Source organism: Branchiostoma floridae, chromosome 2 (assembly GCF_000003815.2).
Source record: "Branchiostoma floridae strain S238N-H82 chromosome 2, Bfl_VNyyK, whole genome shotgun sequence".
Taxonomy (NCBI): domain Eukaryota; kingdom Metazoa; phylum Chordata; class Leptocardii; order Amphioxiformes; family Branchiostomatidae; genus Branchiostoma; species Branchiostoma floridae.
In genome coordinates, this window is record NC_049980.1 from 25629813 (window position 1) to 25642386 (window position 12574).

The 12574-nt window shown below is 44.6% G+C and overlaps 1 protein-coding gene across 1 annotated transcript in view; it reads right to left on the bottom strand.

Annotated features, from left to right (window-relative positions):
* LOC118409092 overlaps nt 1–12574 on the bottom strand; it is a 41066-nt gene that overhangs the window by 16828 nt on the left and 11664 nt on the right. The window contains exons 20-53 of the mRNA XM_035809956.1: nt 12285–12395; nt 12021–12137; nt 11547–11657; nt 11280–11396; nt 11054–11164; nt 10779–10895; nt 10517–10627; nt 10229–10345; nt 9970–10080; nt 9706–9822; nt 9451–9561; nt 9170–9286; nt 8915–9025; nt 8635–8751; nt 8317–8427; nt 8069–8185; nt 7811–7921; nt 7563–7679; nt 7306–7416; nt 7059–7175; nt 6802–6912; nt 6564–6680; nt 6288–6398; nt 6035–6151; nt 5777–5887; nt 5514–5630; nt 5173–5283; nt 4870–4986; nt 4399–4509; nt 4112–4228; nt 3503–3816; nt 2278–2461; nt 1758–1889; nt 126–1464 (exon numbers count right to left, since the gene is read on the bottom strand). Of these exons, the coding sequence (XP_035665849.1) occupies nt 126–1464; nt 1758–1889; nt 2278–2461; nt 3503–3816; nt 4112–4228; nt 4399–4509; nt 4870–4986; nt 5173–5283; nt 5514–5630; nt 5777–5887; nt 6035–6151; nt 6288–6398; nt 6564–6680; nt 6802–6912; nt 7059–7175; nt 7306–7416; nt 7563–7679; nt 7811–7921; nt 8069–8185; nt 8317–8427; nt 8635–8751; nt 8915–9025; nt 9170–9286; nt 9451–9561; nt 9706–9822; nt 9970–10080; nt 10229–10345; nt 10517–10627; nt 10779–10895; nt 11054–11164; nt 11280–11396; nt 11547–11657; nt 12021–12137; nt 12285–12395 (5389 nt within the window). The remainder of the gene's footprint in view (nt 1–125; nt 1465–1757; nt 1890–2277; nt 2462–3502; nt 3817–4111; nt 4229–4398; nt 4510–4869; nt 4987–5172; nt 5284–5513; nt 5631–5776; nt 5888–6034; nt 6152–6287; nt 6399–6563; nt 6681–6801; nt 6913–7058; nt 7176–7305; nt 7417–7562; nt 7680–7810; nt 7922–8068; nt 8186–8316; nt 8428–8634; nt 8752–8914; nt 9026–9169; nt 9287–9450; nt 9562–9705; nt 9823–9969; nt 10081–10228; nt 10346–10516; nt 10628–10778; nt 10896–11053; nt 11165–11279; nt 11397–11546; nt 11658–12020; nt 12138–12284; nt 12396–12574) is intronic.

The window sequence follows — 12574 nt, forward strand, 5'->3', positions numbered from 1 at the left end:
TTAAAGATACCCATGAAAGCCAAGACTATAACGTAATGTTGTCTATGTCTACAATGGTAAGGATAAACATGTCATCGTCCTTAAAGAATCTAAGAAAAGGGGAAAGGTTAAAGCAGGTGTCTTACATTCCATTGAGTAGCTCCTCATCCACGAGCTTGTCACAGTCGTTGTCCACACCGTCACCATACGCGGTCTCGGTCATCTGACACTCACCAGAGAGCTTCGCCAAACGCAGGCCACCGGGGAAGCCAACGGAGTCATAACTGGAGAATCCGTAGTAGAATAAAGAGAATGTGACAATAGCTGAGTCGTGCTTGATCTTGTGGGTACCGTTGGTAGCAATGTGTAGTTGCGTCGCCGACAGATCGGTACCAGGAATCACAGTCCATGTCAATGAGGAAGGCAGGCGGTTTCCATCGTAGGTTAGGCCAGCCGTTTCGGAGGTTTTTATGACAATGTTTACATAGTTGGTGTATGATGAGCCTACGGCATCGACGGTAGCGAAAGTATAGTCAGCGGCGAACTGCTCTATAGGCGGGATGTACATCATGAATGGATCAGTCTCCATCCCATCTGCATCCTGGCTTTTGCAGTACTGTAGGACCATAACGGGTTGGGAGGACGTAATCGCCTGGTAGGTGTCAGAGGGGACATCTAGCTCCCACATTTCACCCGAATTAAGCAGTCTGGGAGCATGTCCTGTGACATCTACAGTGGTGCCATCTGAAGCCGACACGATGCGGAAAATGTCCCCTGCACGGCGTAGTGCAAGAGGAACTGTTACAAAGCGTTGTCCCCAGGTGTTGACGGGAGGGATATGCTCTACGATATGATCACAAGCTGGTACCCCATTGGGAACCTGCACACATTTCATTCCAGACATGAGGGAAATGGGCTTATCTGACACGATTCTCGTTCCAGTTAGGTCTGAGCTGGACCTCCCTTGGCACTGCATGGCATCAAATCTATTTATAACCACACGCACTACCCTTCCGCTAGAGTACGTCACCCCGTTACATTGTGCAGACTCTTTAAGTGTGATATCGACCACGGTACCATCTTCAATGCCAAAAACTCCAAACTCAGAAGGCTGAAAGTACTCATAGGAAGCAACTACGTACTCAGTACCCATGACATCTATAGGGAGACCAAGAAAGCCATCAGTTGTTGCCCGCTTCTTGTTGACGCCGTACACAATGATCTCCTTGTCGGCAGTAACAAGAATGCCTTTTCTTGCCTTTTCACTGCCAGTCAAGACGAGGGACCGTGGTAGGGTCACAACCTCCACTGCTGCGTCCGTGACCGTCAGCTGCCGTGTGTAGCTGGCATATGGAGCTGTGATTGTGACAGAGGCAGGGTCTGCACTCGCGCTGGTGATGAAGAGCTCAAGTTGTGATCCACCACCGCTGTTGTAAAGGAAACCTAGCATGAACTGAGTGCCTCTGTTGTCGGGGGTGGTCAGAACTTTGAAAAGAAGAAGAGCACAAACACAACCTTAGACGCCAATACCCACGATTATGATGCCGATTTAAAAGTTTTATCTTAAACGTTACCCTATTCATCTATTTGAGTAGAAACGGCCACTATGATGCATTTGCGATTGATGGTAACGCTCCAGATATAATTTTATGCTGTTCAAAATCAGAAAGTCAGTAGTGAACATAGGCATCTTATCTAGAGCGCTCTTTGTTTATGAAATGTGCCACTTTTACAGTGATCATGTTTTTCTAAAACGCTTCCAAGGCTTGTTTTGGTACCTGCATCACAGTTGGTTCCCGCCCAGCCAGGTGCGCACAGACAGGAGTAGGTGTCTTGTTGAGTCAGGCACGTCCCTCCGTTTAGGCAAGGATTGCTCAGACATGGGTCAGCAGTCGGTGAACCGGTGGGGGCTTGGTTAGAAAATGGCAAAAAAATAATTTCTGACTAAAGTTATTTGACAACAAGCAAAGTATGGACGGCCTGAGTTTACAGACAGCACACACCCATCAATTCCGTACTTAATTTAGATTAGACATCAGCCAACAAACCGTTTGCACCAAGGACATATCATGTCTCCTTGGCAGAGGCAATGAGGAGGAAAGACACTCGTGAATAGTTTGTAAATAAAGCAACGGTTGTGAAAAAGAGTCTCTTTATTCTTGAGGAAACACACTGTTTATAGTTTTACCCAGTGGACAGGCTAACTCGTCCTACTTTGCACAGAACTTCGTAGAAGAGTACGAAGTAGACACGGCATCAGTTTTTGATAATTTTCTCCATTGTCTTGTCTGCACCTACCATATGGTACCGCCATTGCAACCCTTGCCTGCATGTCGGTGAGGTCTGCGCGGTCCACAGCCGGGAGGTCGCCATTACCCTTCGCCTCAGACAGCGGCGGGGTACAGGACACCCAAGTCACCAGGGGCAGGAGGATGATGAGGAGCTTCATCGTCGCCACGTCAAAACTGCACTTTGTGAGCAGCTTTTGTGTCATCGAATTTTTCACACAGTTTCACACACGCGTTACGTCAGTGTTTAAACAGGGGGACTATGACTATGTACCTTGAGCGAGTTCATCGTCAAAATAGGGGTCTTGCCAGTAACCCATGAAGAGATTTGACTTGACTTCTACTGTGCTTTACTAAATACTCTAATGATATCTGTCACAGTTTGGATGGAATTAAATATGCTTATTGTTGTCAACTCATCTTTATTGCATAAATCATCAACTGTTCAGCAGGGGCACACTATTCAACCCTCTATGAATGTCAGCTTGTGAAAGTCTAGTACAGCGCACTGTATAAACAGGATGGTCTCAGACGGACGTGTTGAACGGTATTGCTTTCATATTGGTTATCTACCTGGTAACCTTTGGCATTTTCCAAACATTTTATTCAGCATGACGGAAGCATTAACATATCTCAGAAATCGTGGTGCTGTGTGAACGTGTATGCACGTATGATGATGATAACCTTGGACTTTGTAAGCCGTTATGGTGGTATTTGTTTAAACATTGACGTAACGCGACACTATTCTTGCAGATTTGTGAGATTAAAACGTTGAAACAAATGATTTATTTCAACAAAAGGCACGTGAAGATTTGCATATACCCTTCTTTAGTGAGGGTTCCAAACCGGGGCCCGGTCGGGCAGTTTTCGGGAACGAAAGGTTAATTTCATAGCTAGAATAGCTTTGCAGGGTCTGGCTACAAGACCAAATGTATCCATAAGAAAACTAGTGTGTTACTAGTGTAGGTGTTACGCTGTAGGTCGGTTATACCGGCTACGTAAGTGCAGATACATATAGGATGCAGCGACTAAATAGAACAAAATGAAGACAAGTGTATGTTTATGATATGGATTTATTTAGTACTAAGGATAAATATATGTTACAAGGCACTCGATGTTTTGGTTACATCGGGGCCAGCATAGAGGAACAAACACAACGTTTTTGCGTACGTGGCTGTTTTAGAATGACAAAGTAATTCTTAATATGTTTTACGCCAGGTCTTCTAGCAGTAAGCAACATTGTACGGCCAGTCGCACACGAGAAGGTCCTTGTTGAAGATGAGGCCGGGTGGACAGTACATAAGGATCGGGGAGTCGTACCCCAGCGAGCAGACGTAGTAGTAGCTTTGGCAGTTCCCTGCCAACATGAAGAACATCTGTTCTCCACACTCCTGGTCAGGATTGAAGGGCACCACAGCCCCGTCTGTGATCGGGGTGGTGGGCACGTCTGTAACTGTGGCGGTAGCTATAGTGGGCACGTCTGTGACTGCGGCGGTGGTCGGTACGTCTGTGACGGTGGTGGTGGGCACATAGGGCGGAGTCGTAGGAACTGTATGTGATGTAGGAATGAATTTCGTAAGGACTTAGCCAAAACCCAGGCGTTGGGAATGAGTGTAGGCAAACTAACACATGTAGTTGTTCAGTGCAAAACTAATATATACATGCTTAGACAAAACTAAATATTTTCCATCCGTATTCTTGGATATCCTACATATTCAAAGGTCTTCATATCGCATAACCGGTGGTGATATCAATGGCAAGGGTATCGATCTTTTTGTTTCACAGCAAACTATGTTTATATACCTGAGCGTGATCCAACAATAGATTAAGAAGAAAGAACGTACCGTATGTTTCGCACATCTTGCCTTCATATGGAACAGGGCAATCGCAAGAGAAGTCGTCGACAAGATCCTGACACACCCCTCCGTTTTGACAAGGGTTGGGGCTGCAGTCATCAAGACCTAGGGAAACACACACACGTTCACATAAAACGGTATACCTGTGTATACCATGAACATAACTTACAGAACGTTTTGAATTATACTTTTAAATGAAGTGTGGTAGTGTTTTACGTAATTTTATTTGTCGCATTCCTATCACACGTCATTCGTCGACCGCACTCGTAACTTACTTATTTCGCACATGGTGCCGTCCCACCCAGGCTGACACGAGCAGGTAAACTTGTCGCCGTTTGCAGAACACACGCCTCCGTTTTGGCAAGGCTTGCTTCCACAAGGGTCCACTGATCAGAAAATGAACGAAAGTTATGTTAGAGATGCAACATAGACATTATACGATTATAGAATCCTGTACTTACCAAGTGAGAGTGAGACAAGTCCACATAGTATGGGAATCGGTAAGATGTGACTCTACAGAACAACACAAGCTCGTCGATGAAGGTTAGACATCCAGGTAATTAGATGATCCAGAAAGAGGATACTCTAGCAACTAGTTGGATATGGTTTTGGAAACCATACCCAGTTGCTTGAGTAACCGTTTTTTTGGCGCAACTGCAAGAGCTCGGTTGTTGGACAAGCAGCTAGCCGTAAGCCATAGATCCACCATAGCTTACTGCTAACGCAATGAAGATCAGAAAACTCACCATATATCTCACACATCTTGCCCTCGTATGGAGAGGGACAGTTGCAGAAGAAGTCAGCGACAAGATCCTCACACACCCCTCCGTTCTGACAAGGGTCAGGGCTGCAGTCGTCAATGTCTAAATGAGAGAGGATCGAAGACAACAAAATGTTTCGAGTACAAGAAAGAAAAGATGTGCAGCTGATGTCTATACTACATGCCCATGTGACAGTCTAGGAAACTTAGATCATCATGTCAGGATCTGTGCAAGTTCATGTATGAAACAATTTCAACGCATGTCAGATTGCACTGGTCCACTACTTACTTATCCCGCACGTGGTGCCGTTCCATCCAGGCTGACATGAGCAGGTAAATGTAGCTCCGCTTGCAGAACACACGCCTCCGTGCTGACAAGGGTCACTGTCACAAGGGTCCACTGAGGAATGGATGTTATATACTGTTAGAGATCTTATTGTACATGTAGCATGGACCATGAAGTGGCAAGTGTGAGATAGCCATGACAATGGAAGGGAGTGTGCGAGGAAGTGTTTTACGAGAGGTGTTGCCCATGGACAAGCGCTTTATCAATAGCAATAGTGCTTTCAATGAGCTTTTATCAACATTTAGTTAAATATCCTTTGTGCTTTGCAGTAGTGTAGGACTTACCATAGATTTCACACATCTTGCCCTCGTACTGAGCAGGACAACTGCAAGAGAAGTCAGCCACCAGGTCCTGACACACCCCTCCGTTCTGACAAGGGTCTGGGCTGCACTCATCAATGTCTATGGAAAAGATGTTCAGCACTTAAAAACGGTTTCTTTACACAAATAATATAACTGTTTCACAGTAAACACCAGAAAAGTAGTTTTAATATTTTTCTTCAAGGGAATGATCTAGTTAGATGCCAATGTCGTAGTGCGTTACTTACTCATTTCACACGTGGTGCCGTTCCAACCAGGCTGACATGAACAAGTGAATTTATCGCCACTCGCAAAACACAAGCCTGCATGTTGACAAGGTGCACTGCCACAGGGGTCCACTGGGGAATATCAGAAATGTTATGGCGTGGACAGTACAAAATACAAGATTGGCAAGACCAGTGGTAATGAAAGGTAATAAATAAGTAAGGAGTCATCTAGTAGACAAGCACCGATTGGTATCAGCTTTACTGATACTTAGAACTCACCATATATCTCACACATCTTGCCCTCATATGGTGCAGGACAACTGCAAGAGAAGTCAGCCACCAGGTCCTGACACACCCCTCCGTTCTGACAAGGGTCAGGGCTGCACTCGTCAATGTCTAGGGGAAGAAAACATACTCCTCTTGAAAATTGTGTCACAGGTTTCCACCAAGTATGACCCAAGAACCATCCAATTGAAGAGGAACATCATACTATCAAGCTAGAATGTGTAACTTTTCCAGATTGACTCCTTACTCATTCCGCACGTGGCCCCGTTCCATCCAGGCTGACATGAGCAGGTAAATGTAGCACCGCTTGCAGAACACACGCCTCCGTTTTCACAGGGTCCGCTGCTACAGGGGTCCACTGTGGGATAAAAGTATAAAGTAATGTTACAGGCAAATAAAATAATATATGATTTGATTTTGTGCAGAAAGGATCAGCTAAACTAAGGACGAAGGGGTTAATTGGTTAACTTAGCCATCAGTACACAGCGATACGAAGATAAGAAAGAAGTATCAACCAACTTACCATATGTCTCGCAAATCTTGCCTTCGTATGGTACAGGGCAGCTGCAGGAAAAGTCAGCCACCAGGTCCTGACACACCCCTCCGTTCTGACAAGGGTTGGGGCTGCACTCATCAATATCTAAGGAAAGAAAAATAAAAATGTCATTGCAGTTTCCACCAAGTACGACAGAACTTCAGCAAGGAAACACAAAACTATCAAGCTAGAATATGCAACTTGTCCAAGTGGACTAACTCCTTACTCATTCCGCACGTGGCCCCGTTCCATCCAGGCTGACATGAGCAGGTAAATGTAGCGCCGCTTGCAGAACACACGCCACCGTTTTGACAAGGTCCGCTACTACAGGGGTCTACTGTGGGATAAAAGTACAAAGTAATGTTACAGGCAAATACATATGATTTGTTTTTGTAATGATTTTCAGTAAGGACCAGCTAACCTAAGGACAAAGGGAATTGGTTGGTTAGCTGTCTTATAAGAAATGACCATCAGACAACTTACCATATATCTCGCACATCTTGCCCTCATACGGAGCAGGACAACTGCAGGAGAAGTCAGCCACCAGGTCCTGACACACCCCTCCGTTCTGACAAGGGTTGGGGCTGCACTCGTCAATGTCTAGGGAAAACGAAGAACAGTAAATGTCATTCTCTTTAAACGAGATACATTTTTCGATGCCATGTATACATATAAACATAGAACTCAAATGATGTGTGATTATATGCTCTAGAAATTATCTGTTTCTTACCTGTTTCGCACGTGGTGCCGTTCCATCCTGGCTGACATGAGCAGGTAAATGTAGCGCCGCTTGCAGAACACACGCCACCGTTTTGACAAGGTCCGCTACTACAGGGGTCTACTGTGGGATAAAAGTACAAAGTAATGTTACAGGCAAATACATATGATTTGTTTTTGTAATGATTTGCAGTAAGGACCAGCTAACCTAAGGACAAAGGGAATTGGTTGGTTATCTGTCTTATAAGAAATGACCATCAGACAACTTACCATATGTCTCGCATATTTTGCCCTCATACGAAGCAGGACAACTGCAGGAGAAATCAGCCACCAAGTCCTGACACACCCCTCCGTTCTGACAAGGGTCTGGGCTGCACTCGTCAATGTCTAGGGAAAACGAAGAACAGCTAATGTCATTCTCTTTAAACGAGATACATTTTTTCGATGCCATGTATACATATAAACATAGAACTCAAATGATGTGTGATTATATGCTCCACAAATTATCTGTTTCTTACCTGTTTCGCACGTGGTGCCGTTCCATCCTGGCTGACATGAGCAGGTAAATGTAGCACCGCTTGCAGAACACATGCCTCCGTTTTGACAAGGTCCGCTGCCGCAGGGATTCACTGTGGAATAAAGGTAGAAAGTAATGTTACAGGCAAATGACATGCGATTTGATTTTGTAATGATTTGCAGTAAGGACCAGCTAACCTAAGGATCAAGGGAATTGGTTGGTTAACTGTCTTATAAGAAATGACCATCATACAACTCACCATATGTCTCGCAAATCTTGCCCTCATACGGAGCAGGACAACTGCAGGAGAAGTCAGCCACCAGGTCCTGACACACCCCTCCGTTCTGACAAGGGTTGGGGCTGCACTCGTCAATGTCTAGAGAAAAAAAAAGAAAATTAGTAAATCTCATTCCCTTTAAAGAAACATGAGTATCCATGTCATGAGTATACAAGGTTGGAAAGCAGAGACTGTGCGACTGTATATTCTTAAAGTTGTCCATTTCTTACCCGTTTCGCACGTGGTACCGTTCCATCCTGGCTGACATGAACAGGTAAATGTAGCGCCGCTTGCAGAACACACGCCTCCGTTTTGACATGGTCCGCTGTCACAGGGGTTCACTGTACAAGGAAAGTTTTGTTAAAGATTCACCATTCAAAAGATAGCCGTATCGTCTAGTTGATGTATCATATAGACGATGTTAGGAAGAAAATGAGGTAACACAATAAAGAATGGCTTGTTTGTCGAACAAACACTGAGTTCCTATACTATAGGTGAAATACTTGTAAATTTGGTATCTGTATATCAAGGTACTGCAGAGAACTCACCATATGTCTCGCACATCTTGCCCTCGTACGGAGCAGGGCAACTGCAGGAGAAGTCAGCCACCAGGTCCTGACACACCCCTCCGTTCTGACAAGGGTTGGGGCTGCACTCATCGATGTCTAGGGAAAAGAAAAACAATTTGAAAATCCTTCTTTGTTAATAGATAGACGAACAGTCAGTGTCCTTATCAAACGATTTACCGTAAATATCAGTAAATTGAAGAAAAACCTCAAATAACAGAACGTACTGAAATACACATTTTTAGGAATGATTGTTCCTTACTCAATTCACAAGTGGCCCCGTTCCATCCCGACTGACATGAGCAGGTAAATGTAGCGCCGTTGGCAGAACACACGCCTCCGTTTTGACAAGGACCACTATCACAGGGGTCCACTGAGGAAAGGGAGAACAACATAAATCTACCAGAACATTACGTAAGATAGTCAGACCTCACACATGTGACAAAAACCATGTATTCACAAAAGATGAACAAGCACTTCATGTATGTGACAGTAATCTGGAAACAATCGAACTCACCATATATCTCGCACATTTTACCCTCGTATGGAGCAGGGCAGCTGCAAGAGAAGTCAGCCACCAGGTCCTGACACACTCCTCCGTTCTGACAAGGGTCTGGGCTGCACTCATCTATGTCTAGGGAAAAGAACAAAAAACAATTAAGAATCCTTCTTTATTAATAGATAGACGAACAGTTAGTATCATTTCCAAACGATTTACCGTAAACATCAGTTAACTGAATAAAAACCTCCAGTAACTCAGCTGAAATAAACACAGTTGTAGGAATGATTGTTCCTTACTCATTCCGCACGTGGTGCCGTTCCATCCAGGCTGACATGAGCAGGTAAATGTAGCACCGCTTGCAGAACACACGCCTCCGTTTTGACATGGTCCGCTGCCGCAGGGGTCCACTGAGGAACGGGAGAACAACATAAATCTACCAGAACATTACGTAAGATAGTCAGACCTCACACATGTGACAAAAACCATGTAATCACAAAAAATGAACAAGCACTTCATGTATGTGACAGTAATCTGGAAACAATCGAACTCACCATATGTCTCGCACATCTTGCCCTCGTATGGAGCAGGACAACTGCAAGAGAAGTCAGCCAGCAGGTCCTGACACACCCCTCCGTTCTGACAAGGGTCAGAGCTGCACTCGTCAAGATCTAGGGAAAGAATGATAAAATATCATTGCCTCTGAAATACACACTAGCAGTTCCTACGCAAACAAATGATCAGAGACCTGCGTGGAGAAGAACAGCAAATATTGGAGATAGAAAATGTGTAGTTTTGATGGTGTGTCTGCCCCTTACCCATTTCGCAAGTGAGGCCGTACCATCCAGGCTGACATGAGCAGGTAAAGAAAGCGCCGAAGGCAGAACACACGCCTCCATTTTGACAAGGTCCGCTGTCACAGGGGTCCACTGATGATCGCGAGAACAACATGATTGTAAATCTACAAGAACACTACGTGAGATACTTAGATCTCACACATGGGTCGCCAAATTCACAAAGAATGAACGGGCATTTCATGTACGTAACAGTAACCTTGAAGTTAGCAATCTAACTTACCATATGTCTCGCACATCTTGCCCTCGTATGGTGCAGGGCAATTGCAGGAGAAGTCAGCCACCAGGTCCTGACACACCCCTCCGTTCTGACAAGGGTCGGGGCTGCACTCGTCAATGTCTGATGAAAAAAAAACATTTGATCAAATCTTTGCTTTTAATTAACTTATTAAGCATGGGTTGTCTGTTATTGTCTACTATGGAGACACAATAGGAAAACTCCGTGAGAGTAGAGAAATTTGAAGTTATTAGGTAAAAAAATTGATTTTTCTTACAGGTTGTCGGTTCTTACCTGTTTCACACGTGGTACCGTCCCATCCAGGCTGACATGAGCAGGTAAATGTAGCGCCGCTTGCGGAACACACGCCTCCGTTTTGACAAGGTCCACTGTCACAGGGGTCGACTAACGAATGAAAATCACATCAGTCATACAATGCCATTGAACAGATTCAATGAAGCAATGAGCGAAAGTAGGGTTTGGTATGTTGCTTGCTTACTTGTTGTGGCCGTGTTCCTGGAGCCACCTGATAAATGACAAGAAGTAAAGAACTTACCATATATCTCGCACATCTTGCCCTCGTATGGAGCAGGACAACTGCAAGAGAAGTCAGCCACCAGATCCTGACACACCCCTCCGTTCTGACAAGGGTTGGAGCTGCACTCGTCAAGATCTAGGGAAATAACACAATGTAAAACTTAATTTCCTTAAAAAGACAAACTGTCGGCGCCTGCTCATACAGATGATCAGTGGCCTGTGCGAAGAGGAGGAGCAAGAATGACAAAATATAGGGAGAAAATGAGTACATTTGATGTTGTGGTTGTCCCTTACCCGTTTCGCAAGTGCGGCCGTCCCATCCAGGCTGGCACCGACAGATAAAGAAAACACCGAATGTAAAACACCTGCCTCCGTTTTGACAAGGTCCGCTGTCACAGGGGTCCACTGAGGATCGGGAGATCAACATGATTATAAATCTACAAGAACATTACGTGAGGTACTTAGATCATGACCATGGATCACCAAATTCACAAATCTTGAAATTGGCAATCGAACTCACCATATATCTCGCACATCTTGCCCTCGTATGGAGCAGGACAACTGCAGGAGAAGTCAGCCTCCAGATCCTGACACACCCCTCCGTTCTGACAGGGGTTGGGGCTGCACTCATCAATGTCTGTTGAAAGAAAACATTTGATCAAATCTTTGCTTTCAAGCATGGGTTGTCTGTTATTGTCTACTATGGAGACACAATAGGAAAACTTCGTGAAAGTAGAGAAATTTGAAGTTGTCAGGAAAAAAAGTGAATTAGGTTGTCGGTTCTTACCTGTTTCACATGTGGTACCGTTCCACCCAGGCTGACATGAGCAGGTAAATGTAGCGCCGCTTGCAGAACACACGCCTCCGTTTTGACATGGTCCGCTGTCACAGGGGTCCACTAGACAATGAATATTACGTAAGTTATTTAACACCATTGAACACATTTACTGAAACAATAAGCCAAAGCAGTACCGTCCAGGCTGACACGAACAGGTAAAGAAAGCGCCAAAGGCAGAACACACGCCTCCGTTTTGACAAGGTTTGCTTCCACAGGGATCCACTGAGAAATTGAAATTAAGTTATATTTTAGACACTCAACATCTTGTTAGGATTATTAGATCGCAATGTACAAGTAGTAAGAAGGACTATGTGCAATTCACTGACAAATCGTTGAAGAGCAAGTAGCTTAACCGAAGACCTGAATTGTTATAGTCACACACCTGAGTGATATATTGCTATAATCAAACATGACAGAACTTACCATATATTTCACACATGTCGCCCCTGTAAGGAGCAGGACAAAAGCAAAAGAAGTTGTCGACAAGATCCATACACACCCCTCCGTTCTGACAAGGGTCAGGGCTGCAGTCGTCGATGTCTGAAGAACAGAAATATGATCATTCACCATGTTCAAAATATGTATACTATTAGTATACGGCCGATACACGTAGTAAGACACACGCAAACTGTTGAATCGCCAAACCAAACTTCCGAAACCTTTGCAATTGAATTAGGTTTTCCTTACTAATTCCGCACGTGGTGCCGTCCCATCCAGGCTGACATGAGCAGGTAAATGTAGCGCCGCTTGCAGAACACACGCCTCCGTGTTGACAAGGTCCGCTGTCACAGGGGTTTACTGTGGATTGGTCGTGATACAGTATGCAAAATGGTTGAATATTGCACTACATTTAGCCAGGAAAATTAAACTGTAACAAGGGACAAAAGGCTCAACTGATGGAACTTTTAGTTGGTTAGTGAACAATCAAATTTGATACTGCTTTATGCCAAGAGGTCAATTGCTTTGTACAAAAGACA